This window comes from Tachypleus tridentatus, chromosome 12 (assembly GCF_004210375.1).
Source record: "Tachypleus tridentatus isolate NWPU-2018 chromosome 12, ASM421037v1, whole genome shotgun sequence".
NCBI classification, from domain to species: domain Eukaryota; kingdom Metazoa; phylum Arthropoda; class Merostomata; order Xiphosura; family Limulidae; genus Tachypleus; species Tachypleus tridentatus.
The window spans coordinates 2,236,210-2,263,990 of NC_134836.1; the positions used below are offsets into that span (position 1 = coordinate 2,236,210).

The 27,781-nt window shown below is 32.1% G+C and overlaps 1 protein-coding gene across 4 annotated transcripts in view; it reads left to right on the forward strand.

The window, feature by feature from the left end:
• Positions 1-26: 26 nt before the first annotated feature.
• LOC143235021 (N-chimaerin-like) overlaps positions 27-27,781 on the forward strand; it is a 56,805-nt gene continuing 29,050 nt past the window's right edge. For 2 of the 4 annotated variants that reach the window (XM_076472734.1, XM_076472737.1), the window contains exons 1-10: positions 27-265; positions 6,808-6,879; positions 7,094-7,147; positions 10,045-10,100; positions 12,235-12,266; positions 13,967-14,080; positions 16,469-16,775; positions 22,555-22,632; positions 24,846-24,930; positions 26,021-26,194. In XM_076472734.1, coding sequence (XP_076328849.1) covers positions 6,819-6,879; positions 7,094-7,147; positions 10,045-10,100; positions 12,235-12,266; positions 13,967-14,080; positions 16,469-16,775; positions 22,555-22,632; positions 24,846-24,930; positions 26,021-26,194 — 961 coding nt within the window. In that variant the 5' untranslated portion in view covers positions 27-265; positions 6,808-6,818. The other 2 variants (XM_076472735.1, XM_076472736.1) reach the window with 2 other exon arrangements.

Consider the following 27,781-nt stretch of genomic DNA (forward strand, 5'->3'; position numbering starts at 1 on the left):
TGAATAAAATATAATTAGCTGAATTATGTTGTTGACGAGATTAGGTGCTGTTCGGACTACATGAAACTTAAGAGAAATGATTAGTTTTACGCAAGATAGGTTACGGAGAATGTTTTATATTATGTCTTAATCGTAATAGGCCTAATATAATATTGGGTTATTTTTATATGCAAGTATTATTTAGAAACAGTATCTACAGTTAAAATGACTACCAGTTTGAAAGTGTGGAAAAGGTTTGGTAATAACGATAGGCCACAAGCTGATGGTTGGTATTGAGCTTGGGTTGTGTACCATTCAAGATTATAACATATCGTTAAATTATGGTGTTTACAAAGTAACACGTATGAACTTTGTTGGAATTCAAGTTGTTTGGGTTGTTTATGAATCTCTGAATCAGGGCTGGCTAAGTTCGAAGCAAACGTTCATAAAGGCAAAGTCGCTGCTAACTGTTAATATCATTGTTATCTTAGTTATAGTGCTTGCTTTGTTATGTCAATACCAGTATTAGTATTGCATACTGAAGTTGTGTTGTAAACAATGTAGTGAAGTAATAACTTAGTTTCAATAAATACTGGTTCAGTTAAGAGAAGTTACTGTTAACACTAATAATAATAACAGTTAAGTGTTACACAGTAAAATTAAAACTTGTAAACGAGCAGAAGTACCTATTCTCAGTGCGGTAAAAAGTACAAGTTAATCTACCAATTTAAATTATTTCATGGACTTTAAAATAGTTGTATTGCCCTCTTGGTTTCAATTAGAACCAAAGCTTTGAGCTACTTAAGTTATACCACACACTGCACAAAAGTAATTGTTAAGCATTTTAGTCATGATGAGAACTGCTCAGCAATAACATACAGTAAATTTAAATTTTTTAAGTTGTATCACATTTTGAAATGTAAAAGATAGTATGGTTGATTCCTAACAATTTAGTGTAGGCTATCCTGCTTGCAAAATAAAATTCGTCATTGACATTATTCATGCCTGTTCTCTAGTCAGTTCAAAAGTGAATGTGCTTTAGCTGTGTATAGCTTTTCAAATGGGAGGCAGACAAATGCTGAATAGATGCCGTAGTTTGTAATATATATATAAGACTTGTATGATAATTTAGGAATGAAAAGGCTATAAAATAAAACAAATACTTTATAAATCTCTAAGACACTAAAATGCCCAAAACCTCACAAAATTGTAGATTTTAAAGTAAATATATAATACTTTTGCAACTAGAGTAGAATACGAGTTCATAAGATAATATGTCTAACTCGCACTCTCAGTGAATTATGTATATGTATTTCTGGTAATGGTGTATATTTATTAATAATGAATATTGGATGTGTAATTTTAAGATGTATATTGTACAGGGTCTGGAATAAGCATAAGTTCTCATAATATTCACTCAATGAAAGTAGACTTATGCAGTTTAAAATTGATGGGTTTAATGCTGAGTAAATTGTGATTTTTATATTTACTGTCTAGGAACATTTTCTGAGATGTTCCATTACTGGTTTTATGTATCCCTTTAGTATTACTTTACTCTTACATGATAAACATCAAATGCTCGTGAATGGGAAGGAAAAACATTAAAAACTTCAGTGGATATGCACCTTGGTGTCTTTAATTAAAATGTGACTAAATTATAATAAAAAAGGTGTATTGCTAAAGTGGCAATTTGATTTACTTTGTAATACCTTGAAGTGAAATTGAACTTTTAGAGATATAAACTGAAGTTTAAAACAGATTCAACATATGAACAAGTTACATAATCCCTAGTCAGTTCATTCAGACTTATTGAAGTCCATTAGGGGTAGTCTCTAAAATATTTTTTGAATAGACCATAGTCTGTTAAATTCTGTTCTTTTGAAATAATGTAGTTTATGAGGATCTTGTTTCTATTGCACTTAATAACTGTTTACTTCTCCTTGTTCATGAGAAAAAAAGTTTCTGCTGTCATGATTAACTAGCTGATATTAAATTGTACAAATTTTACAAAAAATGCCCAAGATTTGTTTCTTTAATTTTTTGGTTAGAGAAAGTGATATTTGCTTCAATTTGTTGACCACCAAAATCATAAGTATCATCACCAGTAATACATACTGGCCATGAGCTACTGTGGATTATTGTACTATAAATTCTACATGTGGCAAAATGTCTGCAGTAAAAAGGCCATTTGATTGTGTTTTATTTCCATGGAATGACAAGTGGGTGTGTTATGATACATCAGGCTCGTCATATGATATGCATTTTAATACACAAGCCAGAATAAGACTTATTATGATACACAAAATCTCCCTCACATCTCTGCTTAAATTACTCAAAAATAATTGTCATATCTTGTAATTAACACAGCCATTTTAACAGAAACATTTATTTACCATTGGAGAGTGTGCCACGTGATTGTATTTAAACCAGTTATACATCATCCCCACAAAAAAACAAATTATGTCTTAATTTTATTTAAATTTCTTTATGTTACTAGACCCAGGTGTAATTACCAAATGTCGAAACTACTACTACACATATCCAAGCAAAACATGAAAATATGTACCAAAAACTAATTTTCAGAAAAGTTAACATGTTTAGCCTGTACTGATCTCTATTCAGTTATACCAAACATAGAAAGGAACAAAGAGTGTCTTTTTATTCCTTCAGGGAAAACATGATAAATACAAAATGATCAAACTTGTTCAAAGAAGTGAAAATTTCCACATTGTTGACATCATACAACACTGTAGTGATTGTTTTGTTCACAGTTTATTTTATATTACTTAAGTACTCTTCTGATAGCATAGTTATGCCCCACATTTGTTTGAATTTCAGTGTTAATCAGCATTGTGATTCCTTCTGCTTTTTGATTGAGTATCGTTTTGAAATGTAGGGGCTGGTCCATATAGTTTGTGTGGAGGCAGTTGAAGCAAAGTTATCTTTTCATGTAGTAGTAAAGCCATGGTAGTGCTGTGATGCAAGGAGCAACAATCCTACATACCTGCCTCAACAAGTGACACGTTTAATTAATTTGCAAAACCTTTCAAACTGCATGATTTCCAGTGAGTGCAAAGCATTTGATGTGAGGATTAAATCTACATTTCTTAATTGCAGTGACAATATTGCTGTCATTATCTGTAACAACATCAACCCACTGTCAAGATTTTGCCAAGTTTTATGATAAGTTGAATATTACCATTATTTATCCTCCTGTGTGATTCGTATAGTGGAAATGCATGCAATACATGACATTTCCTAGTGTCTTGTGATGAAGTTAGCTTTAACTGTCAAATAATATTTCTCTGTGGTTGTGTAAGTATCAGTGGTTAAGTACAAATGCCATCTCATTTTTAAGATATTTGTAACTTTTTTTGTGCAGTCTAGGGTTTACAGTCTTGTGGAAATGGCACAGGAAGAACCACACCAGTTTCTATATTAATACACAATAACTTCATCAGTAACAATCTTTTGCTTTCTATCATCTAACTAAGTCTCAGTCTATTTAACACCACCTTCAAAGTTGCATTCTTCTTAGAATACTCTTATGTGAAATTATCTGAACAATTTGGAAAGATCCAAAACACCAAAGAAAGTATATTGCCAAAATCCTGTTTAAGAATAACATTTTCAAAGAAAGCAAGTTTGTAAAATGCATACTTATTATTTGTGATAATATGAAGTTTAAATATTCTTGTAGAAGCTATTTAGTTATAGACTGTGATTTCTGAATCATTGAGGTAAGACTAATTGACTGGTGCTAATTTGGTTGTTGTCTGACCCTCCCTACTCACACCTACACATGTTTATTAAATATTTTTGTGATAGTGACTAATGTTTTTATTCACCTTCTTACTGCTAGTAGTCTGTTAATCTGCCCTGTTTATTTTACTTCTTTGCTCTAGGAAACAAATGAGCCTTCCTTCATTTTGTCAATCTCAATCCTTCTTAACTTCAGTCAAGATTATAAGATAATCTTCCAGACAGAAGTCTGCTTGTGGGATGTAACATACATCTCCAGTAGTCAAAAAAGTAACGAGTGAAATATATTTCAGTCTATTAAGATTCTTTTTAACCAATTTTGAAAGACTTCAAAAAAATGTCTTGGTGACTTAATGTTGAATATTTTATTCCTGGTTGTAATATGTGTGCCAAGATAAGCAGTAATAACTTTAACCTATCTCTCTTGGATTAGCAAATGATGTTAATATGCAAGTCCTGAAATATATTTTACAGAAAAAAAAAATTGTAATATATTTAATGAACTTAATTTTGGCATAGATACATAAAATTCATTTTGGAAGAAATGGTCATTCCACATGATTTGGGGAACTTTCAATATCATTACTGATTGTATTATATTAAAAATCAATAGTAGAGCTTGGAAAATAATGTTATTTGCAAATCGGTTATTTGATGACCCCATAAATCAGTTAGTACAGACTATGTTAGCTACAAAAAAAAATGTTGATGGCTTATGTCTTTCCTCTAGTCAACAACTCAAAAAAGAAAAATGTTGGCAGTGGGTTCTGCCAGGCAATTTCCCTCCCTCTAGTCAGCAGTTCAAAATTAGTGACAGTAGCTTAGTCACATGCTAATGTTCTCTGTTATTCTAATTTTAGATTTAACTCCATTATGTCTCATTAGAAACCCCCACAAGCTAGAACCAGGTCTGCTTTGCCATTATAAAGAGTGAGCAAGTTTGTTTTGTGGAAATTGGAGACAAACCTTAGACCCTCAAATCATGACCCTCTCACATTAGTTTTGTGAGAATCATAATTTCATTTTAGTAATTTAATTCACATTACTAGATGCAATCGTTACCTGTAGGGTATCAATTAAATTGTCCACCTCTAATTCAACAAAATTCACAAAAATAATAAGCTTATGTGTTTACATATTATATTGTGTAATGTTACATTTTACTGCAGGAACATTTTCACACTTTTACATAATGTATTATTACTGGAAAATGAATGGTGAATTTAGTACAGGTTGTGATATATCTAAATATAATCATCTCCAAAAAAAATATAATAGGCATGAATTATCATTTTGAAAAAAAAGCAACAAAAAACTTGAACAATTATCTTAAAATTACAAATATCACCAAATGGTATCTCTATTCATTTTCAAGAAATGCATAAAAACCCTATAACCTGTGTGCTTTCGAAAGGTGGACATTCTTTTCTTAAGGCTTTAATTTCCCAATTTTTGAACCTACTTGTTTTTCTAACATAAGTTCATCCAGCTTCTTTAAAAGGGGAAAATGGCTCTCTGTACCATTTGTAGATAAATATCTTCAGACTACACTGTTAACTTCTAGTAATAGCTAAATATAAATTTAGGCAAAAATATATCAAAGGCTAGATATCATGCACTGTTGTTGTTAAAGGAAATCACAACAAAAAAGTAATGTATGTATAATAGTGTATGATAGAAAAGTAAAGGAACATAGATGTGATGCAGGTGTAAAAAGTGATAAAATGCAAAGTTAAATGTAAAAATTCAAAGTTTGAGAAATGAAGTAGATTTATTTAAGATAAAAGTATCTGCTAAAGAAAGTAATAGTAATGACTTCACATGTCATTACGTTCTGTTAAAGACAAGTTTGCAATGCTAAAAGTTTTCTACAGTAAATTGGTAAGTAAAAACAAAAATAGACAGTCTGGTATCTAGAAGTAAAAGAAATATTACAGGATTAAGTCAGCAATACAAAAGTTCATTTGCATTATTCTTATCTGGGAAAGTAAGGTACCAAAAGAAGGGGATGGAAAAACATCATTAAAAATGTTTAGTATAAGTGATTCATACTCAAGAAATGGGTAAGACCTCTTTTATTTCTTGTTTTTTCCAGTTGAAGTTTTTATGAGCTTTTTAAGTAGAATAATGTAGCAAGTTATGTGGTGATTCTCATATATTCATTCTCATGAAATAAAGTAATAAGGCAATAACTAGATCATGATTAAAATTTTTGAAATTTTTAAAGTGTCAGTGAACACATCTTTTAATTCTAAATTGATGAAATGTTGGTATATATTTTTATAATTAATTTCAATAAAGTGTTTATAATGCCATGCAAAAATGTAATTTATGCTTGTCAGATCACTTGGCCACTCAAGTGTGATCAAGAGACTGTTCTAAGCATTGGGTGTAAGTATATAAAGAGCCACTGAAGATTATAACTACCATGTTGTTATGAAACAAAAATGTGATGTGATATGACTCAGTTATTTCCAATAGCTGCAACAGTATTATTCTTATTTTTTTGAAATCTCTTGAGTGGTGTAATTATAGTGCTCATCTTGTCAATTATTGGCAAGATTTGTGTGAAGCACTTGCCAAATGATACTTGCAGGTATAAATGGAAGCACTGCAATATTGTTAGCTTATGTAAGATAATAAAAAAAGTTTAATTAAAATGTCCAGTATTTTTACTGAACCTTGACTGATATATCACAAATTGGTTTATCCAACTCTTCATATCTCATTTTTGCATTAGTATAGTATAATCAGATTATTAAGTTGCTTAAAAAAAGTTAGTTTATGTGTAGATGCACATGTGACTTGTACACTATAGTTTAGTAAAGAGCATTCATTTATAATGAAAATATGATTTTGTAATTATTATATTTAAATCTCTTTTTCTGTATATAGACTGCATTTTTTGGTAAAATCTAGTTTAGCTAAGGAATTCCTTATTTCTGTTATCATTCAGAACTGTTAATGCTTTATGTACTGTATCTTTTAAACCATGTTTAACTTTTTTTGAGGAGTGATGGTTTGATTGAAAGGCATTTTGAAATACAGTTTTTCTAAATTTTGTAGAATAACACGACATGGCTTACCATCAAAACATCATTTATCCACACCATGCAGCCCAACGTGAACAACAAGTTGGTAAGTTTTAATATTGAGCATATGAATGTTGTAGGCATTGTGCTCATTGTTATTTTTAGTGTGTCTTGTGGTTTGCAAATGTAAAAATATATTAACATGCGTTTGTAAAAAAGAAGTTACCATGGAAATACAAAATGCTATATAATTATACCATGTTTGAGAGTTGAAAGTTAGATTATTTGCAACATATATAATTAATTTTTGTAACTCTTAGGTAATGACAGACAACACCGAATTAGTGGCATCCAACAACTTTGGAAGTCATATTGTAAGTTTCTAGATTTGTTTTTTGTAACTTAAAATTATTATTTAAATTTTATTAGTAATATGTAAAATAATTTCCAGTGTTTAGTTAGTTACAATATTATCTTTTATACTTAAAACTAATAAATGTTTAAATTGTATTGTCTTTAAGAGGTGAAACTAAAATTTTTGCCATTGTAGGGTACATAATCATACCTATTGTCTATTCATGTTGGTTATTCATATCTCTCCTGAAAGATTTTTGGTAGAAACTTGTAATCCCCAGTTTTTCACATTACCATGCCTCTCCTCCTCCACCTTTGCTTTGTAAGCATGGTTGATCTGTTGTTGGAATCTTTTGTCTCAGGTATGTTTGCCACCCTCTTTTTTGTGTGATTTCTCCATGGCCCCTTTTCTGTGCCAGGAGGTTTTGGGGGACATCTTTAATTTTTGGAGACCAGGGTTGAGTCAGTCAAATTGCATACCTCCCTTTCCTTATTGGTCTCCCATTTATCTTAAACCCCTCTCCTACCTGTTTCTGTGTCTCACCTTCTCTTTCCTCTGTTTTGCTGGTTCCAGTCTCTTGTGATCCTGAGGTTTGCTATTGGTCCTTGGAACACCACCTTCAGGGCAACTGTTAAATCTGATTGCATTTTGGGTTCAGGGCCTGTGGAGGGCAGGCTTTTCAGATCTAACCACATGTGGAGGACCTTTGCCATGGACCCTTCAGTTCTGAGGGTGGTCTCAGAATCTCTGGTACTTTTACTTTAATTCTCCTTTTCCTTTATCCTCACAACCCATTGCTAAACAGCATCTTTTGGAAGCAGTTTGGGAATTTCTTCACAAATGTGTCATTGACTGGAGAAATCCCAGTCATTCGAGTTTTTATTCCCACCTGTTTGTAGTTTCCAAAAAGACAAGACACTGGTGCTATATCATTGATCTGTTGACTCTGAATCGCTCTTTGGTTTTCTCATGTTTCAACATATAATCTTACTTCTCCCTTCATTAGGTTTTCATTCCTTGTCTGTGGATGATGATAGTCATGTTAGATTCATACATACACTTTCTCATCTCCCCTGTGTCTAGACATTATCTTCGTTTTGTTCATCAGTAGCATGAGTCTCAGATCCAGGCTCTATCATTTGGACTCGTCTTAGTTATATATTGAGTGGTTTGATGCTTGCCCATCTTCATTTCTACCATTACGTGGATAACTGGCTACTTCAAACTTCCTTGCAGGTTGACTCTACCTTTCATACTCAGTTCCTCTCAAGAGAAGTGGCTTGGATTAGTTGGTAAAAGTGGAAAAGTCTTTCCTCACCGTATGCAATACCTAGTTCATCTTGGGGTATTATTCAACTCCCTGCTAAGTTGGGCCTGACCTTTTCCAATTCAGTTGAGAGCTTCTAGTTCACAGCCTCTCTTCTTTATTTATTATTATAAAAGTAATTAAACGTAAAAATAGGAATCTCTTAGGTTAGTTCAGGTTAAATTAGGTAATATAAATAATAATATAATAAAACATTTTCATGTGCCATGCACATGAGCAGATTGGAATAGCCTGTGGGTAATGTAATTCAATAGTGTACTATGAGTTCCATGTTTCCCAAGTGATTTACAACCTATAGTGGCAAGAATGATGATCAAACGCATTTTGAAAGTCAATAAATTAATAAAATTTAAGTATAAATAGATGTATTCTGTTGTGAGTTTAAAGCTACTTATGATAAATGAATATAGTTTCATGTTACAATTTGAAGTCATTCTGGAAAGAAAGAACAGAGTGTTTACATTTATTTTGATTTGGGAGAGGTGGTTATGAGGTTAGTCAAATTGACCAATTCTGTTTTAAGTTAGGATAGAGAAAATAACAGACAAAATATAAAGTTGTAGTGAAAACAAACATTTAGAATGTGTTTAAGAAGTTTTAGTGATTATCCAAATAATATTTGAGAGTTTGAGATGAAGAAAATTATTTTTAATCTTAACATAAAAATTACCTCACACTCAGAGTACTCTGTCAAAAAAAACCTCACTATCTTTACAGACAAATCTTTTTTAATATATTAAAATACTTTACTCACTAAAAAACCTGAGTTTTTGTATGTGAAAGACTTTTAATATCTGCTGAAAGTCTGCCACATTTTGTGACAATACAGTTACTGTATTCAAGGTTAGTAGTATCTAAACTATAACAACTAAATTGAGTACAAAGTAAGCCCATGTAGAGAGACTTTATTTTGCACATGTGTGTGGCTGGGTACTGTTCTTCTCCTAAAATTCCCTGAATGATGTGCATGTTGGATATACACATGATGATTCCATCCTTATTGTAATACATTTTCACATGGGTTAAAAGTAAATTTGGCTCAGAAGTGGTGCAGCTTCCCCTAGGGATGTTGCCTTCCATATACTCGCAAACACCATAGTCTTCCTTTGAGTGCTTTGTAAAGATGAGTCATTTTTTCACTGGACTTTCGAGCATTTGAGTGTGTGATTTTAGCTGTTTGTGAGAAGAGGTAAGGTATTGTATAAAAAGTTAACATTTTCCTAAACATAAAATATATTTGTGATAGATACCTCTTGTTTACATTTTGCATATACTACCCAACCTCAAAATGATTATGGGCTGCATGGAAGTAAGGGTGCTATTGATGATAGCAATTTCATCACACAGTGCAAGATTAAAAAGGATATTACTATGCTATGTTTAGAGCAAAAGTTAAGTGGTTTCATTAAAAATAACTAGTAAACAGCCTACAAATGAAGCACAGTCAGCTTGTGTGCAAACTGTTGTTTGCACTACCATGTAAATATATAGTTTAATTCTATTATTTTATAGGCACTTAAATTAAAAAATGACAGGATAGAATATAATTTTTCTGTATATTAATACCTCTAAATATACTTTTTTTCTAGTATTTCAACTTCAGAGTCAAGCACCTACTCCAAAGAGAATAGTGTGTACGAGAGAAGTAAGTAAAGTATTCCTAATTGCTTAATTTCCTTATTACAGAAAAGTGCAGTTTCAGTGCACTATGTATTAGAAAAAAAAAAAAAATTTTGAAAGAATGTTTGTGCTACTTTTAATACTATCAGACAAGAATGTAAAATATTTGGAAAGGTGTTTGTACTTATTTTTAACGTTATCTAGAATGTTTCTAATTACAAAAAGTTATGATGGAGTAAATATACATTGTAAAAAAAACACAACACACACAAGAGCGAATCCTGAGTAGTTATAACATTTGAAGTAATTTTAGGCAGAATTAATGTACGAGACTTTTGTTTCCATTTTTATTAGCTATAGTTTTGTGCATCAGCAATGTCAAGTGTGGGGTGTGTGTATACCAGAATTACGTTTATTACTCATCACGAGTTCTACTAGCCTACTCTCAAATTGACATTCTTTTAGGCAAGATTATAGTAAATTAAACTATGTGACTTTGGGTATGGTCAAATACATCCATATAGTTTGACTATCTGTGATTAGATCTCAAATTGTTCAAGCTGACAGAACTACAAGCTTAAAGTTTGTATTTAAAAACAAACATACAAACTTGGAGCCATTATATGATCTATTATGCTACAGCAAAAGACCACACAAAAAGTGGAACACAGTCTGTACTGTCTAATGGTGAGAATTCAACTGAGGTTTTAGATGTTAAGACACATCAGAAGTATCTTGAATTGAATAATGCAGTATGATATACCAAGATTGGCATGATAATAAGACTGAAGGAGAATGACATTATAACATGTTAGTGTGCACAAGAAAACTTGATAAACAACATATACATGAGTGAGTACCAGAAAAAGTTTAATTACTGGTCAATACCAATAAAAATAAAATCAGTGAAGAAAACAAAGTTTATAATGATGCAGAAAATGGTATTAAGTTTGAAATATGTAAAGTAGTCATAAACTAGTTTCAGTAGAATAAGTGAGTTATCTATAAACTATGCCAGAACATTTTTATAACATTTTGCATTTTATGTTTTTAGCTCGAGAAGGATATTTTAAAGTGTGTTGCAAAAATAAAGGTATTAAAAGTGTTTTTTTAAATGTCAACATTTTATATTATGTGCTTGTGCCTTCAAACTTCTAAATAAAATAAACATCTAGTTTCTTTATAAGGATATTAACATTTTAAAACATTTTCATAATTACTCAGGTTAAAGTAAATAATAACAATAATAATGCCAAGATAGTATGAACTAAGAGCTATCACATTAACATTACTTTTGTGTATTTAAACAGTACAAATTTCTACAGTGGCAGGAACAAGTCAAAACATAAATGGACAAAAAAATTATTGTACACATTTAACTACTGAAAGCAAAATTCAATTCACACAAGGTATTTGGATACATTTTAGTGATTTGGCCAAGAAAGACCAGCAAATAGAAGAATTTTTATTACAACCTACTTTAAAATTACATTATAGGTTATATAATTGAAAGTTTTTGAACCAGAATTATCAAACTTTAAATTTTTTTTTGTAGTTCAATCAGTTTAAAAACGTTTTGGTATAATTAAGGTTTACTTTTTGAAATATAATTTACCTCTTTGTGAAGAGATCTGAAGTAAAGATCTTTCTTTTTTGTATTTTGGATCATTTCTTATTTTCTTGCTGCAGTGATTGTTTTAAGAAACAAAATGCATTAACAAGCTAATTAGAAAGTGTTTACCTGTATGAAGTAGAAAATGATTTATACTGATAACTCAATTCTAACTGATGAATGGCTTCAAACTGTATTTATAGATGGAGTAATATTTGAATAGTAACTATTGGTATTAAAACATATTATAGTACCTACATAATTAATCTTAGTAGGTTATAAGCTTTGCAACTCAATTTTTAAATATAGCTATCGGTGAGCACTAGATCATCCCATATGTGTACAACTATAATAATAATAATAAAATCCTAAGTCTAACAGGAAAGAAGGACCTGAACCACTACTAACACAGTAAAATTATTTCACTGATTAATATTTTGGTAAATTAACTTACTGATTGTTTTGTAAATTTCAAATAAGAAAAATTTTTATTCTGTTTTAGCCTGGTTTTGTAATTAGAATTGAATTAACTTTTTCTTTTTTGTAGGTTCTTTATAGACCTCTCCATTATGGAAGAGAGTAAGTATCAGAAATATTTAATCCATTTCTTTAGTTTTCTAAAACAGTAATTCTATCATGTTAGAATGTAATAATCGAAATACACAGAAAGTTAATGTTGTACATTTGAGACTGTGTTTGTTTTGTTTCTAGAAAATGAATATAAATACATCAATGGTTTCAGCATTTCTCATGAATTAAAAGAAATTGAGCTGTTGCATCTTGGTTGACTTTAGGTTTCTATCTAATTTTGTTCTTCCTGTTATGACCTCATACACACACAGGAGTACCTGAAAGTTAGATAGGTGAAATAAAAACCTGTTTGCAGCAAAGGTTAAGAAGGTGCATTTGTCTTTTTCATATCAACATAAACATTAAAAGTGCAATAAAAAACATGAATACACCAGTACTGAAAAGGAAGTAATACTGTTTTCAAGAATTCTATTAATATGAAATTAGATGGGGTCCAACCCCCTCATGACTTTACTCATGTCATTCTATATCATTGTTTATTTTGACTAATATTGAGGCACATTAATGAATCATTATTATTCACAAGAATATTAAGGCAGCATTTTCTTTAATTCTCTTCAAAAGTTAATGCATTTTCATGGTTATATTAAGAATTCTGTAATTCAGTACAACCAACACAGAAGGAAGTCACATTTGTTCTTGTTAGCATTATTTTGATGACTATTGAGAACTTTACAGCTAACAGAAAAGGAAATCACCATATGTATGATTTGTCACATGAGCAGGGAGAATAATTAATTTTGTTTTCATAATATCTTTGTTTTTATGATACTCAGCATCTCCACGTATCTTTATAATCTGTCAGGAGCACTTCTAAAATTCTAAAAACTAGACTTATACTTGACTGTAAGTTTTGAGCTCATGAATAAGGAAAAAAACACAGTATTTCAGAAATAATGTGTAGTACATAAATTTGATTTTATTTACTGCATAATAGAAAGAAGATTTAACAGTAGATTTCAGTAAGGTTTAAAATTTTATGATACAAAAGTAACGAAAAAAAGTGCCATTTGGAATTATGAAGTGTAATGAAAAGTAAGTTTATCTCATTTGTTTCAAAAACATTTGCACAAGAATATAATAAATAGTTTTGTTTTATAATTAGCTAAGTTCTTCATTGTCCAAGAAAATCATCAATGTATTTAGTTTTATTGTTCATACCATTTTATTGTATTCTTAAACATTGTTATAAATACAAAAAAAATTATTTATGGATAGCATTAATCTGTAAGCCTTTGATACAAGTGATGTGTTGTAAACTGTGCTGAGTCACTTTTGAAAATTCCCAAGCAATTTCTATTCATATATAATATGTTAAATTTATATGCAAAAACGGCTCGTTTGGGTTGAGAAAATATTTTACATAGAAGAGCGAACAACGTTTCGACCTTCTTCGGTCATCGTCAGGTTCACAAAGAAAGAGGTAACTGACGATGACCGAATAAGGTCGAAACGTTGTTCGCTCTTCGATGTAAAATATTTTCTCAACCCAAACGAGCCGTTTTTGCATATATATTTTTCTACAAGTGGGTTTTCTCGACGTCACTGAATATGTTAAATTATTCTAGAAATTTATTGTTCTTTGAAAAACATGCACAATTTCTAGCCAGCACTTTAATTTTAAATTACATATAAGATTAATATTGTAAATAGGATGATGCAAACATAATGTGGTTAATTGCATTTAGATTTCATGGAAGAATTTCAAGGGAGAAAGCAGACTTGTTGCTTCAGGAAGGGGATGGCTGTTACCTTGTACGAGAAAGCCAAAGAGCACATGGCCAGTATACATTAGGCCTAAGGTAAGGTTTTTGTTTTTTTACGTTTTATAATTTTAGCTTTGTCATGACTAGTTATGTACACCTGAGAATGGTCATTCACCCAAAATGTTCAGTAGTTTAATAAATTATGTATTGGTATGATGTCAGTTTTTTAATCAGCTCTCTTCAACAATGGTAGCTTAGCTGGGCAACAATGAGAGAACTCAGAGACTTCTATTCCTCTTCCTGAATTGCCAGAACATTCTTTATCAGTTTTTGAGCATTTAAGTTCTCTTAAAATTTTCATAGTCAAACTTTCTTTTAAAGTTCTTATGAAGTCAAACAAATTGTGTGTGATCTTTTCATCTGACTTAACTATTGGCATTTCAATTGAACAAAAATAGAAAATTTTCAAATGTGCTGAAGCATAAGTATATATTTAACTATGTGTATTTCTTCTCATTTTATACTCATTAACTTGATGCTTTCTTTGTTACTTTTCCTTTGTTAAGTCAAGAAGAAATTTAGCTTAGTTTTCTGGTATTCTTATGTATGGTTACTAAATTACAAATAAGAATAGTAACTGTAATGGCAAGAGAAATTGCAAAAAAATGAACTGCAAAATTAAATCTAAATTTCTTATTTCATCTGAGTTGAAGAAGGAGAATAAATACAATGTCAGAAAAGAATTGTCAGTAAGATTTATTAGACTGAAAAAATCAAGGATAGGTAAGTTACAGACAATATTACCCTCTATCTATTGTAAGGTTTTGGTATCAGATGTAAAGTTGCAGAAAATCTAAAAATATAAATGAAACAAAAAAGAATATAATGACTGTCTATAAAACACAATGGTGTCATGTTTTTCAAACTGCATGTATTATCTATGTCATGTCTTGCCAGTCCACTAACAATAATATGGTGGACGTAACCTCCGAATGTTATGTAGCTTACCACACAATCAACTGAATGATCATAGGTTGGCCCAGTTGGTTTACCTCATGTTATAATAGTTGTATTGACAATAATTCTAAATTTAATAAATGTAGTAACTTCATAATATGTGGGAAGCTTTTAGTAAACAGCACGAGTCTGCTGTAAACAAGAAGCAATGTGTATTACTAAAGTTTTTATTCTAAAACTGTGTGCAAAATGCTGAAATGAACTTGGCTAAAACTGACAAGATGGAATTCAAGGTGATGTTCACATCATAATTGGAAATTCTTTTGTCTGTTGTATAACTTATAAATTACATTTGCATTACCTATATGAACTCCTGAGTGCATGTCTAAAGATTTTTTAGTATATATATATATGTTGTATAAGGTATTTTCTCTACTGTACCATAAACTGTTGAGAAATAAGCAAAGTAGAATAACAGAAAAGTTGAGAATTCTGATATGAAATTATAATGCCATATTGCATATCAATTTGTAGAGTCAGAGCATGCACATAGAGCAAATGTTACTACAGAAACTACATAGTATGGCAAACCATACAACTTTGGCATGACCTCTTTTTGTTTTGATGAAATTTAAATGTCATCAAAGGGGAATTATCTAGGACGGGCAACTACAACTCTAGAAAGCTATACATAATGTACAATTAGTTTCAGTAATATAAATCCTATAAGCACCTGCTTGCAGATATGTGGACATTTTAAACATTTCATTGAGCATTTCTTGTTCACCTGTTTAAACTAAGGTGGAATAGAAACTCCTGGCATGTTTCACTTACTGTAGTTCCTCATTAATTGGATTAAGTCCATAATAGTGTAGTGTTTTTATTTTTAACACAACAACAGTAATAGCTGTTTTAATGTTAAATAGGGGGAAAATCTTGTGCTATTTGTATAACATTTTAGTTGTTATGGTATTTTGTATTTCAATACATAAAGTTCATAAAATGTGAAGGATGTGCTGTTTATTTAAAGTAATTAAAATTGTTAAGGATCTACTTAGAGAACTGATGTTTGAGGTTGTAAAGAATTCTGAGTGAATCTAATGTCTGCATGGTTAAACCTATTCCACATCTGATACCTACCAAACATTTCTAATATAAAAGACAAAGTCAAATGGTGTGATTAAAAATGAAATACTGATCAACTTAATTAGTAAAAGACATCAAATCTAACCATTCTTTCAAAACCTGGGTGTCAGGGGCAAGTATTAAAACTCTCCAGGCTAACTAAGTACATTTTAACAAGTCTTAATAATATGAAATGTTTAAACTTCAAAGACTAGGTGCATTTCTTGAAATTTATAAAATACACTTAATAAATTTAAATTATGTAATATATGTCAGCTACATGTATCTATACGTTTGCAACTGCTGTACAACTTCATTTCATGTAGAAATACTGGTTCATGTAATTTAGGAAACAGTTTCTTGAGTTTTGTTTCATTTTACAAAAAAACCCTACTTCATCAGGTTTGAAGGAGTGACAAAAAACTATCGGCTATATTATGATGGCCAGCACTATGTGGGTGATAAAAAATTTGACACCGTTCATGACCTTGTTGCTGATGGTTTGATTACTTTGTACCTAGAAGCCCATGCAGGAGAGTATATTGCAAAGATGTGTGTTCAGTCCAGGTATGAACAGAGTCCCTACGTAACACTGAACTCGTACAAAAGGAAGCTTCAGAATATAAACAGCCAAAAGCAACGATATATTTCACACCAAAGAAGTAAAAGTAATAGTCTAAAATCAGCAAGCAGATCTGAAGATGGAGTTGTAAGTTTTTTTCAGTTTGTTGCTTTATGTTAGTAGTTAATTGAATATATCTACCCACCTGTGGTTTCATATGATAAGTTTTAAAATATTCTTTTAATACTTAGATATTTATTTACTCTCTCTCTATTTATATATTAAGGCCATTACATAGGTTCAACATTGGTGGCAGATGCAGAAATTATAATTTCTCACCAAAGATTGCTCCAATCTATCATTGTGGGTGGCAGAAAAGATTAACCCTCTTAGTAGAGTGTTTGTGTGAACAAATTATGAACTAGAAAAAAAAATTAATAACTGTCAAAATTGTTATGTGGTCTTCAAAATTTAAGGATGGAGCAATATTTTGCAGTAACATGTTATGTAAAAATGGATTTTAAAGATATTATATTATTTTGTAATATAACCTATTGCAGTTTATTTCATTGATGATACATTGATAGGTATTATTGATGTAAAATATAGATTTGCATAAAGACTGATAATGTCATACAACGTTTGAGTATTATCAAGATAAATGGTAGTTTTATTTGGTCAAAACAACCTACTGCAGGACACTGTGTTATTAATAGGAGTGATTGCTAAACTATCTTTTACCGTCTGAATCTCAGACTGATAATCCAAACTATCATATATTTCTTATGGATTTGTTTGACTGAACTTTCAAGGCAATCCATTAAGAAATACCTGGGATATAATATCTACAATTTTGATTGAGTTTTTTCCTGTTTTTTTGTTCCAAATATATGGAAACTTTATTTGATAGAAAAACATATGTTTCAGCATTTTCTTTTTTAAATTTTGTACACTGATAATTTTTTCAACCCACAATTAGGAGTCCCATTTGATATAAATATAAGACACATAGGCAACATTATTCAGCAAAAAGTTACTGTCCATCACTCTATCTCAAACATATGCTGCTGCACTCTGTTTTACTATTACAGTGGAAGTGCAGACAGGTCTTTCTGTGTCTCAGACAGAGTCATTTTTCAAATCATGCGAAGATGCTTTTGCACCCCGTGGTTAAGAGAATTGACAATTCAACATCATCACCTATCTCTATCCCCACCATTCCTTCCAGTGGCCCCCAGTTTCACTTCCTTTGGCTCTGGCATTTCCTTGGGTTCATTTTCTCCTTCAGCCCTGAGATGCAGAATGATTATTCATTCATTCCTTCAATCACTGGATATTTCATCTACTGCCCCAGGACAGAATTCGTGGAGGTTGGTAGACCTTCTAATAAAAAGAAATGACATGGGTCAAAACAGAAGGGCTTTATGCCCAATTCTCCTTCACATAAGTAAAAATGGCCACTTTAATACAGTGGAACTATTGAGGTTTGCATTCTAATTTAGATGACATCAAAGCGCTGATCGATTATTACCATCCTGAGTGTATCCTTACAAGAAACATTTCTGAAATCTGCTGATACGGTCTCTTTTTGGAAGTTTTCTTTGCATAGAAATGGCAGGTTTTGCAATGGATGGGTGCATGTATGGGTAGCACTACTGGTTGATTAGTATGTGCTCCCTCTGTCTTTGCCACTCAATACATCTTTGGAGGCTGTAGCCATCTGTGTTTTTTTATTCTCTCTTTCTGTTTTTTAAGGAAACCTATAATCAGTTAGACCTTGATGCTCTTGTTGAACAGTTTCTGTCTCCCTTTTTATTCCTAGGAGACTTTATTGGACATGGTAGCCTCTTAGTTGGTGCTGATATTGATGGGAGGGGTCATTCTTTAGAGCATATACTTGCAGATCATAACCTTTTTCTCTCCATTATTGGTACTTATACCTGTTTTCATGCACCTATTCAGTGTTTTACTGCTGTTGATCTCTCTATTTGCTCCCCTTCACTTTTCTCTCATTTCTCTTGAGGGGTTGACAGTGACCCATAGGACAGTGATCATTTTCTTATCATATTGAGGGAGATTGGCTATGGTTGATGCCACTTGGCCTGCATGCCACAGTGGATGCTGGACCAGGCCAACAAGCCGTCTTTCACTGTTCTCTCGAAACTTAATCTTGCTAACATCTGTAAACCATCGATAGATGACCATGTGGTGGCAGTAAAATTGTCCAAGCAGCTGCTCAGTCTATTTCAAAAACCTTGTCACGTTTCCCATGGTATCCCCATCCATAGTGGAATCCTATCTCCTACATGGCATGGATGGCTCAAAAATGGGCCTGAGGTACCTTTCTTAGGTATATCGCACAGATGGCTCAAAAACAGGCCTGAGGTACCTTTCACAGATATACTGCACTTTCAAATTGCATCACTTTCCAGTAGGTTCATGCACATGCTCAGCAGGTAAAATGTCAAAGCCAGAAGGTGGTTGTGGTTGTTTGAATTGTTCACAGACAATGGGCTGTTTGTGCTCTGCCCACCATAGGTATTGAAACCCATTTTATAGTGGTATGATTCCACAGACATGCTGCTGTGTCACTGGGGGCAAAGGAGGAATCTTGGATCAAGTTCACAACTAGTATCTCTTCTATCGCCAGCTACAAAGTCGTGGGACAAGATTTGGAAGGTCAGTGAGTAGTATACTTCTGTACCCATTTCAGTGTTGCTCTCTAATGGCCATGAAGTTGCTTATGCCCTGAGTATCCCTGATGCTCTCTGCAAAAACTTTTCTCCTGCATGTAACACTTCTGCCTCATTGCCCATCTTCTTTGTCATCAAGACTCAGGTAGAGCGATCATATCTTTCCTTTTGGTCTGATCGTCTCTATGAGCATAATCTCCCCTTTACACTAATAGAACTCAAATTTGCTCTTCATCAGTTTGACAGTACATCAGTTGTACCTGATGATATTCACTACGAGATGCTGCACCATCTCTCTCTTGCTTTTCTTCTGGTTGGTTTTAACTGGATCTGCTTTGTGCCATACTATTTTCTTCCTTTTTCTAGGCCTGGAAAAGATCCCAAGATTTGTTTAAACTACTGTCCGATTGCTTTGACAAACTGTCCCTGTAAGATCTTAGAGAGGATGGTTAATGCTCATCTTGTTTGGTTCCTCGAATCAAACACAACCTCTTCTTGACTATCCAGTGTGAGTTCTGACAACAGCTCTACTGTGGACCACCTGATTCAACTTTATGTCAATCAGGGAAGCCTTTCTCAAGCAACAACATCTTGTTTCTGTAATTTTGGGCATTGAGATAGCTTATGATATGGCATTACGGCATCCTGTGAGACCTCCACTCATATGGAATGTGTGGCCATTTGCCCATTTTTATTAAACATTTATAATGAATCAGCGATTTCAAGTCAGTATGAGTTCAATACTTTCCCATTTTTTCCAACAAGAACTTGGAGTCCTTCATGGCTATGTCTTGGGTGTTACACTTTTCATTATAAAAGTTAATGCCATCACTGGACAACTCCCCCTTACAGTTGCAAATGGTCTATGTCAATGGCTTACACATCTCATGTCAGTCGTCGAGCAAGAAGTTCATTGAACAGCAGCTACAGACTGCCCTCAATAATTTGCCGAAGTGGATCACAGTAAACGGTTTTATCTTTTCTCACTCTAAAGCCATTTGCATGCACTTCTGCCATCAACAAGGTATTCAACCCAATCTCCAGCTCCGTTTCAGATAAGTTATGCTTTCCATGCTCCCTGCAACAAAGTTCTTAGGGCTTATCTTTGACTGTAAGCTGACCTTTATTCTATGCATCAAGCAGCTACATATCAAGTGTACAGGGGCACTAAACATTCTCCATGTCCTCTCTTCCACTTCCTGGGGAGCAGGTTGATGTTCTGTGCTAAAAATTTACTGTGCCTTCAATCAACCAAAACTGATCACTCTGCCAGACCACATCAAACCTCCCATCGTGTATGTACACTTGGCTGGGTGTTATTGTGTTCCTTATCACAATAATAAGTGTGATTTATATTCAGTCAGTATTCTATAATATGCTTGAGTTTATTTTTGCCAAGACTTTGGCCTTGAAGATATTGTATCTTGTTCACCATCATGGGTTTTGGCTCTGCAGGGGCTTTCCCCACTTCTCCAGTCCAGACTTTTTACACTGGGCCTCATGAATCTTATCTACACCTCTGCCATTTTAAACTGTCTTTACTGTATGTGGCAAGACTTTGATCTTCACCACAACATCTGACCTGGTGTTGTGTTTTCCTTCCTCAATAACCCATGCTTTTTCAGAATAGACAGCCTGCCACTGCCCCTTTTGGCCTTTGTATCCAGGAGCAGTTGGGTGAATTGGGCCTGCCTTTGATGACGTTACTGTTTCCCACCATGGCTTATTACCATCCCCAGATGTGACCTTTCTAGGAGTCATCTGAAGAAGGCAGATACTCCCAGTTGGAAGTACCATCTTCTGTTTGCTGAACATCTTTTGAACCATCCTTCCATTCTCATTTATACAGATGGTTCAGAATCAAGTGACTCTATGGGCTGTGCCATGTTTTGTTGTGCTTTGATGGTTAGACACAGGATCCCATCTACAGTTTCTGTGTTTACTGCCAAACTATATGCCATTTATCTTGCCCTGGATCACATAGAAGCCATCAGTACGTGAACTGTATTATTTATAATGATACGCTTACCTTCGTACTGGCCCTAGAATCGCTTCATGTTAGTTCTTACCCTGTTTTTGTTGATATACAAAACTTGACTAGCTTGTTTCTTATTATTATTCATTTCTATCTGTAATACCAATGAGCTCACTGACACCATAGATAAGTCTGTCTGCTCTGTTGCTATCATGACCATGCCTGTCCCATGTGTGGACTACAGTTCTGTATTCAAGGCTCGGCTCCGTGCCAGTTGGCAGTTGAATTGGAGTAAGCAACATGATAATAAGCTTTTCCAGATAAAACCTTTGGCCATCTTGCTTCTTTAAGTATCAGAAGAAGGAAGATGTCCTAGCTAGGCATTAGTCACAGTTTTCTTAACTCATAGTTTTCTTTCGTCTGGGACTGATGCACTAATGTATGGTCTGTGTGACATTCAAGTCACAATATCCCACATTTTACTGTCATGCCATTGTTACAACTGTGACCAACGGCACCATTTTAGACATCTTTTACGTGGTTTCATCCTTGACGTTGTATAGTGTTATTGGCAATGGTGGCACTGTCCACTTCAGTTGTGTTTTTTAAACTTTAAAGGGCCATTGGCCTTTTCAATTCTGTTTAAGTTTTTAATTCAGATATTGTAATTTTTTTTGTTTCAAGATGTTTCTTTTTTATGTATTTTAATAATTTTACTTTTATTTTTGACTGGTTTTTTATGGTGCAGATAACCTGGTTGCTTTGCATCAACCAACCAACCAACCTTAAGGTTTTATTTAAGTACAGTCTCTCATTCCCTCCCTTGTATGACCTCATAGCATGTGATGTGTACAGCTACTAATGGCATTCAGCTTTAAGATAGCTATAAGCAAGTTTTAAATACCACTGGATAGAGTGAGTTGTGAATTATTTATGTAATTGTATAATCTGTAAAGTGGTGTAAGAATAACAACAACAGAGTATTCTTTGAAGCTTAGAGTAATTGATAGGCATTTCTTTCTTTCCTAAATGTTTTGCATTAAATTATGTTTGTCAGAGTTAAGCTCATAAAGAAAAAACACTTTCTTAAATTAGAGTATAAATCATTAGTTACTGAATATTATTGTTAAAAAGATCATATTCAATGTAAATAACTCTCTTTAACATCAAAAATAGTTTTGCCCCTAGAGATAAAGGTAAAATATTGATGGAAGAATGATGTGTTGCATTGTTATACATGCAAAATATCTCTTTACAGAGTCAAGTGTCTTTTATGGATGGTTCTATTACTAGTGATCTTAATGTTCATCATTTTGAAAAACCTCATAACTTTAAGGTAATCTTTCATATTTGTTGCTTTACATCTGCTGAAAACAAGAACTCCAGTTCAGAGTCAAAAAGTCCTGATTGTTTCTATTTTTATGAATTAGATGTAGAATATTGAAAATTCACTGACATTGAGTGTTTAGACATGTTTGGGGCCATTTGTTACCTGACATGATGTCATATTATAAAGGTCAAATCAATGCTATATCTTAAACTGCTAGTCTTCAGCAGTTTGATATGATATCAAATATTGATATGAAGGTTTTGAAGTGCAACAGTATTATGTTAGAAAAGTTGGTTGTTCATTCAAATCTACCTGTGTTTATCAAGAAATAATAATCTGTAAAATCAAGTTAACTTACAAAAAATATTCAGTATGCAGAAATATGTACATATGCATGATGTTTTATGAAATGTTGAGCAGTTGAAGGAGTTCCATGAGAATATCTACATATAGCTCTCAAGTTTGTGTGCAGAGTTGTTGTGGGTGTGGCATACATCAACGTTTTTGTAACCTCACAGAAAGGCAATGGTATTAGGTCTAGAGATCATGTAGGCCAAATCACAAGCCAATCCTTCAGTTCCATTGTCTTGTGAAAATGTCATGTAACTAATCACAGGCTGCAAAATGAGGTAGTTTACCATCCAGCTGATAACCACACCTGCAGCTAGAGGTAAATCATCAGAATATTCAGTCACAAGACCTTGTAAAATCAACTGCAAAAAGCAATCCCCTGTTAAATGCCTTTATATAATACTGGTTCACTTATGTGACACTCTAACTACAGCACTATATGTTAATACTCCATGATACCTGATACAGTCAATGTGGATTATTAGATGCAAAGTAGGGCACATTATGAGTGTTAACCACTCAGTTCTGTGAAAACTGTACTTTGTCAAACCACATAATGTGTGCTAGAATCTATAAATCTTCATCTAACATTATGATAAACCAAGTACAAAAGTCTAATCACAGCTCATAGTCTTTCTGTTCAACACTTTGATGACAGTAGATATGGTGAGGATGAAATTTAGGGTGATGTAGTAAAATAGTAAATTTATTACTCATCTTTGGCAAAGATAACTTTCTGAGGCAATAACTCTTGTGCTTGTGAAGGGGTTTAAAATATATGAAGCAAGTAATGCTTTAATGTGGTCAGTATTTGTAGCACTTATGGCTATTCTGACTGCTGTTTTGGCATGATAGAACCTATTTATTGAAGAATGTCAACAATGCATAAAACTGTGGGTGTATTTGTGTGTTGCTGTTCAGGAAATCTTGCTGCATATTTTCTTTTCCAGTGACATTCTCCCTAAAGTAATGTAGTTTCAGTACATTCAGTCAGTATTAGTATAGTCTGCAAAGTTCTGTGGATAATTGCTTCTCTGGGTTGTAAAGAATATTTTATACCACTTCATTGGGCCAGTACGTGAGGATGGCCATAATGGTTATAGATATAGAACATGAAGCAAGAAAGGGAAGTTGGTAGATATTGGTTTGTACAACTTTGTAACTTAACCTTTATTAAATTTGAATATTTTTTATTGGAAAAAGTATGCAAGTGTATGCAAAATTCATAAGGAAAAAATGGTACTGGAGTTAATATCATTGTGTGCTACAACTTTAATGTTGATGCATCAGACTGATAGTTTCAAAGACAGTTGTTGGTTAATATGGATTTGGCCTTTATATCTTGACATTATGTTAGGTAATAAATGTCCCCCCAGTATGTCTAAAACTCAGTGTCAACAGATTTACAATATTCTTCACCAACTCCACAACAACATACTGTATGCACACTTAATAATTTGTAGACAAACACTGTTAATATCTTTACTTGTCATGTCTAGTAGGTAATTATCAAATCATCTTCAAGGTTTTTCTGTAAAAGATAGTTATTTAACATCAAACTACATACTGGGGTAATTATAATCTATAGTTAAATGCATTTTGGTGGTAGTTTAAACTGTTCAAATTTATACACATGCTGTCATTTATTTCTAATATATGTATATATATATCTATGGAACAATAATGCATCATCTTAATTTTGGTTGGGTTTTAAGAGGAGAAGTTAGTAGTCACAAATTATAGCTTTGTAGGTCTGGGCTTTAACTGTTGTGATTATGAATCCACAAGATTATAATTATTTTAACGATTGACTATTTGTGACAACCCTTTGTTTGATTATTTAAGTAGAACTTGTGTATTTGTTTCAGACCCACAACTTTAAAGGTTTTCCTTGGTGTGATTTTTGTGGAAATTTTATGTGGGGGATTATTGCACAAGGTTTGAAGTGTGAAGGTAAGAAAAGGATATAAAAATTTCTAAACATGTTGGACTCAAGTTATAAGAAACATTTTTTTCCCATGGGTTCAATCTAAAAAGTGCTAATACTGTTATGTTTATTGGTCAATTTCAAACTTAAAAATGGAGACTACATTTTTCACCATGCAAGAAATGCAGGCTTTCCTAATGATGTTAAGATACTTTTAATTTTTCTTTATGACATAGTGCAACATTAACTCTTGGGTTTTTAACATATCTCATGATTATTCAATATTAAATTTTTATAATGAATATAAACTAGATGTTAATGCAACTGATGCTTTGTAAATTAACTTAATTTTTTTTTTGATAAATTAAACACATTCTACTTGTTAAAATAAGTCAGTGTAATTGACTTTCAATAAATATTAATTCTTCTGTTTTAATTTTGCATAATTTTATGTTTGTTATAGGCTGAGATAAAAATTATTATTTTTTATTTAAACAGCTGGAGAAATGTTTGTATGTAAATGTTATAACAATATAGCCTTTAGGACAAATTAAATGACACAACATTTGTTGCTATATAGTCTGCATTTATCAGTATTTAAAAATTTCAACAGTAATACATATTACCAAATACTTTTTTGACTTTTTTAAATTCTTGATCCTTGAGTTTGTGTGGTTAAGACCATTTGTTATTATAACACCATTATGCTAATATAATTAGAATGTTTTTTTTAGAAGTTACATTTAAAGAATTACAGTCAATTATAATGCATTGGTAACTTTGTAAAGCAGGAAGAAGAATTAGATAAATAAAACAAATTGAACTCAGTTGATTGGAAATTAAATAACAGTGATGGCATCATATTTTCTGACCAGAGCAATAATTATAAATTATCCTGTATGTTCTAATATAAGAATTTCAAAGAAGTAAATTATCTTGACACTTTTTCATATGTATTTTAATCTTTGAGAACATAAAAAATAATAACCAATTTAGTAGAAAGAATTTCATGTCCTATATTTAATTAATCTTAATTTAGTAACCTGTGAATTTTGTATTCATTTTGAAATATTTTGAATATTCTCAATCCACTCTGAACTGATATTTTTATTGTAGATTGTGGATTCAGTGCCCACCGAAAATGTTCAGAAAATATTCCCAGTGATTGTCTCCCAGATCTGAAATATGTGAAGCGAGTGTTCGGCACAGACCTCACAACTTTAGTTAAGGCCCACAATATACCAAGACCTTTTGTAGTTGATTTGTGCATAAAAGAAATAGAAAACAGGGGTAAATAATGTAATACCTTTTATGGTATTAAACATAGGTTGGCAATTTCTGAAATATAATTGCAGTTTTTGTTATGATGTAAAATAAAATAAGCTAATAAAATATATATAGTTTTTCAAAAATTATTATTAAGGTTTGTAAATATTACAATTTTCAAAATTATAAAAGCTTGCTTTAATTAAAAATTTAATTGGCAAAATTGCAATAGGTTAGTACTCTATAAATACTTAATCTACTTGTAGATTTTTCCTACTAATAATAATAAAATACAATTTAATAATTACTTTAAGATTTAGGAGCTTTGGGCATTGATATAGTAGAATTTGGTTTAAAAATGGGCAAAACCAAAACAAAACATTTTATTGTAGAGTATGAATTTCACAAATTTCTTTATTACTTTTATATACTTACAAAACACTATATTGAACATTTGCTACAATACAATACAATTTTCAAAAACTTCTAGTACATTCAAGTGCCTAGAAATGAAACATGTTTTCTTTTTTTAATTACTCTCATGAATTGTGTTGCGTTTTGCATCTGTGTTTTATTTTTTTTTTTTTTTTTTGTCTTATAAAAATATATTCTAAGTTTAGAATATTTTGTTTTAGTTATTTAGTATTTAAAGATGCAAATATTTAACCTGTTGACTGCCAAGTATTTCAGTTGCTACAAACAACTCTAATGCTTCTTCATTTTGTAACTTTTTTTGTGATGCCATTTTGGATCAAAAGTGAAACAATTTGTAAGTAGGTCGAATGCATGTATGGTCCTGACATCTAGCGTTGAAGTTAGGTATTATTGAGAACGAATTAACTCGTCCGTGGCACTGTGTTACCAATCAGCTTGGACGAGTTATCTTGTCTACGGCACTGAACAGGTTAAATCCAAACATACCTCTATATAATGAAAAGTTCCATTTAGCAACTCGGAGGGAAAGGTTCTGTCACTGAATTTTGTAACTTGTTCCCAGATTTGTATTTACATCTGCTAGACTTTTATGATTCATTAAGTGCTCTTCATTTCTCAGCCAAACTAGTTATCACAAAATTGTTACTGGCAGTAGCATAGTTACAGTTACAGTAGAGTGCTGATTATCTGGAGTAATTGGGACCAGAGATGGTTCAAATTATCCAATATTGGGATAACTGGACTTTCATAAAACAAATAATATCTTAAACATAATAAAAAATTGTATCTTGAACATAAATTTTACAAGAGCATTAATAATACGTACAGGTAATATAAATAAAAATAATTTAAGACATAAATAAGAAATTATTCTATTTCCCTGTAGAGTATGCACTCTAAACAACTAACTACATACCACTATTGAGTTATTATATACACTACTGTAACTTATTTATGACAATTACTGAATAATTGACAGCTGCTACATGGAAGACTTCTTTTCAGCTAAATCATCCATTTCTTTCAGGCAGCAGCAGCACAACAGAATCACACTTTTTGTGCCTCTTCAATATGTAGTATAGTTTAAGTCAGTATCATAATTCTTCTTCATGAATTAATGTTTCTTGTTTGTTTACCAACTTATCAGCTTTTCAGAAGTTGACTGAAAGCATTTTT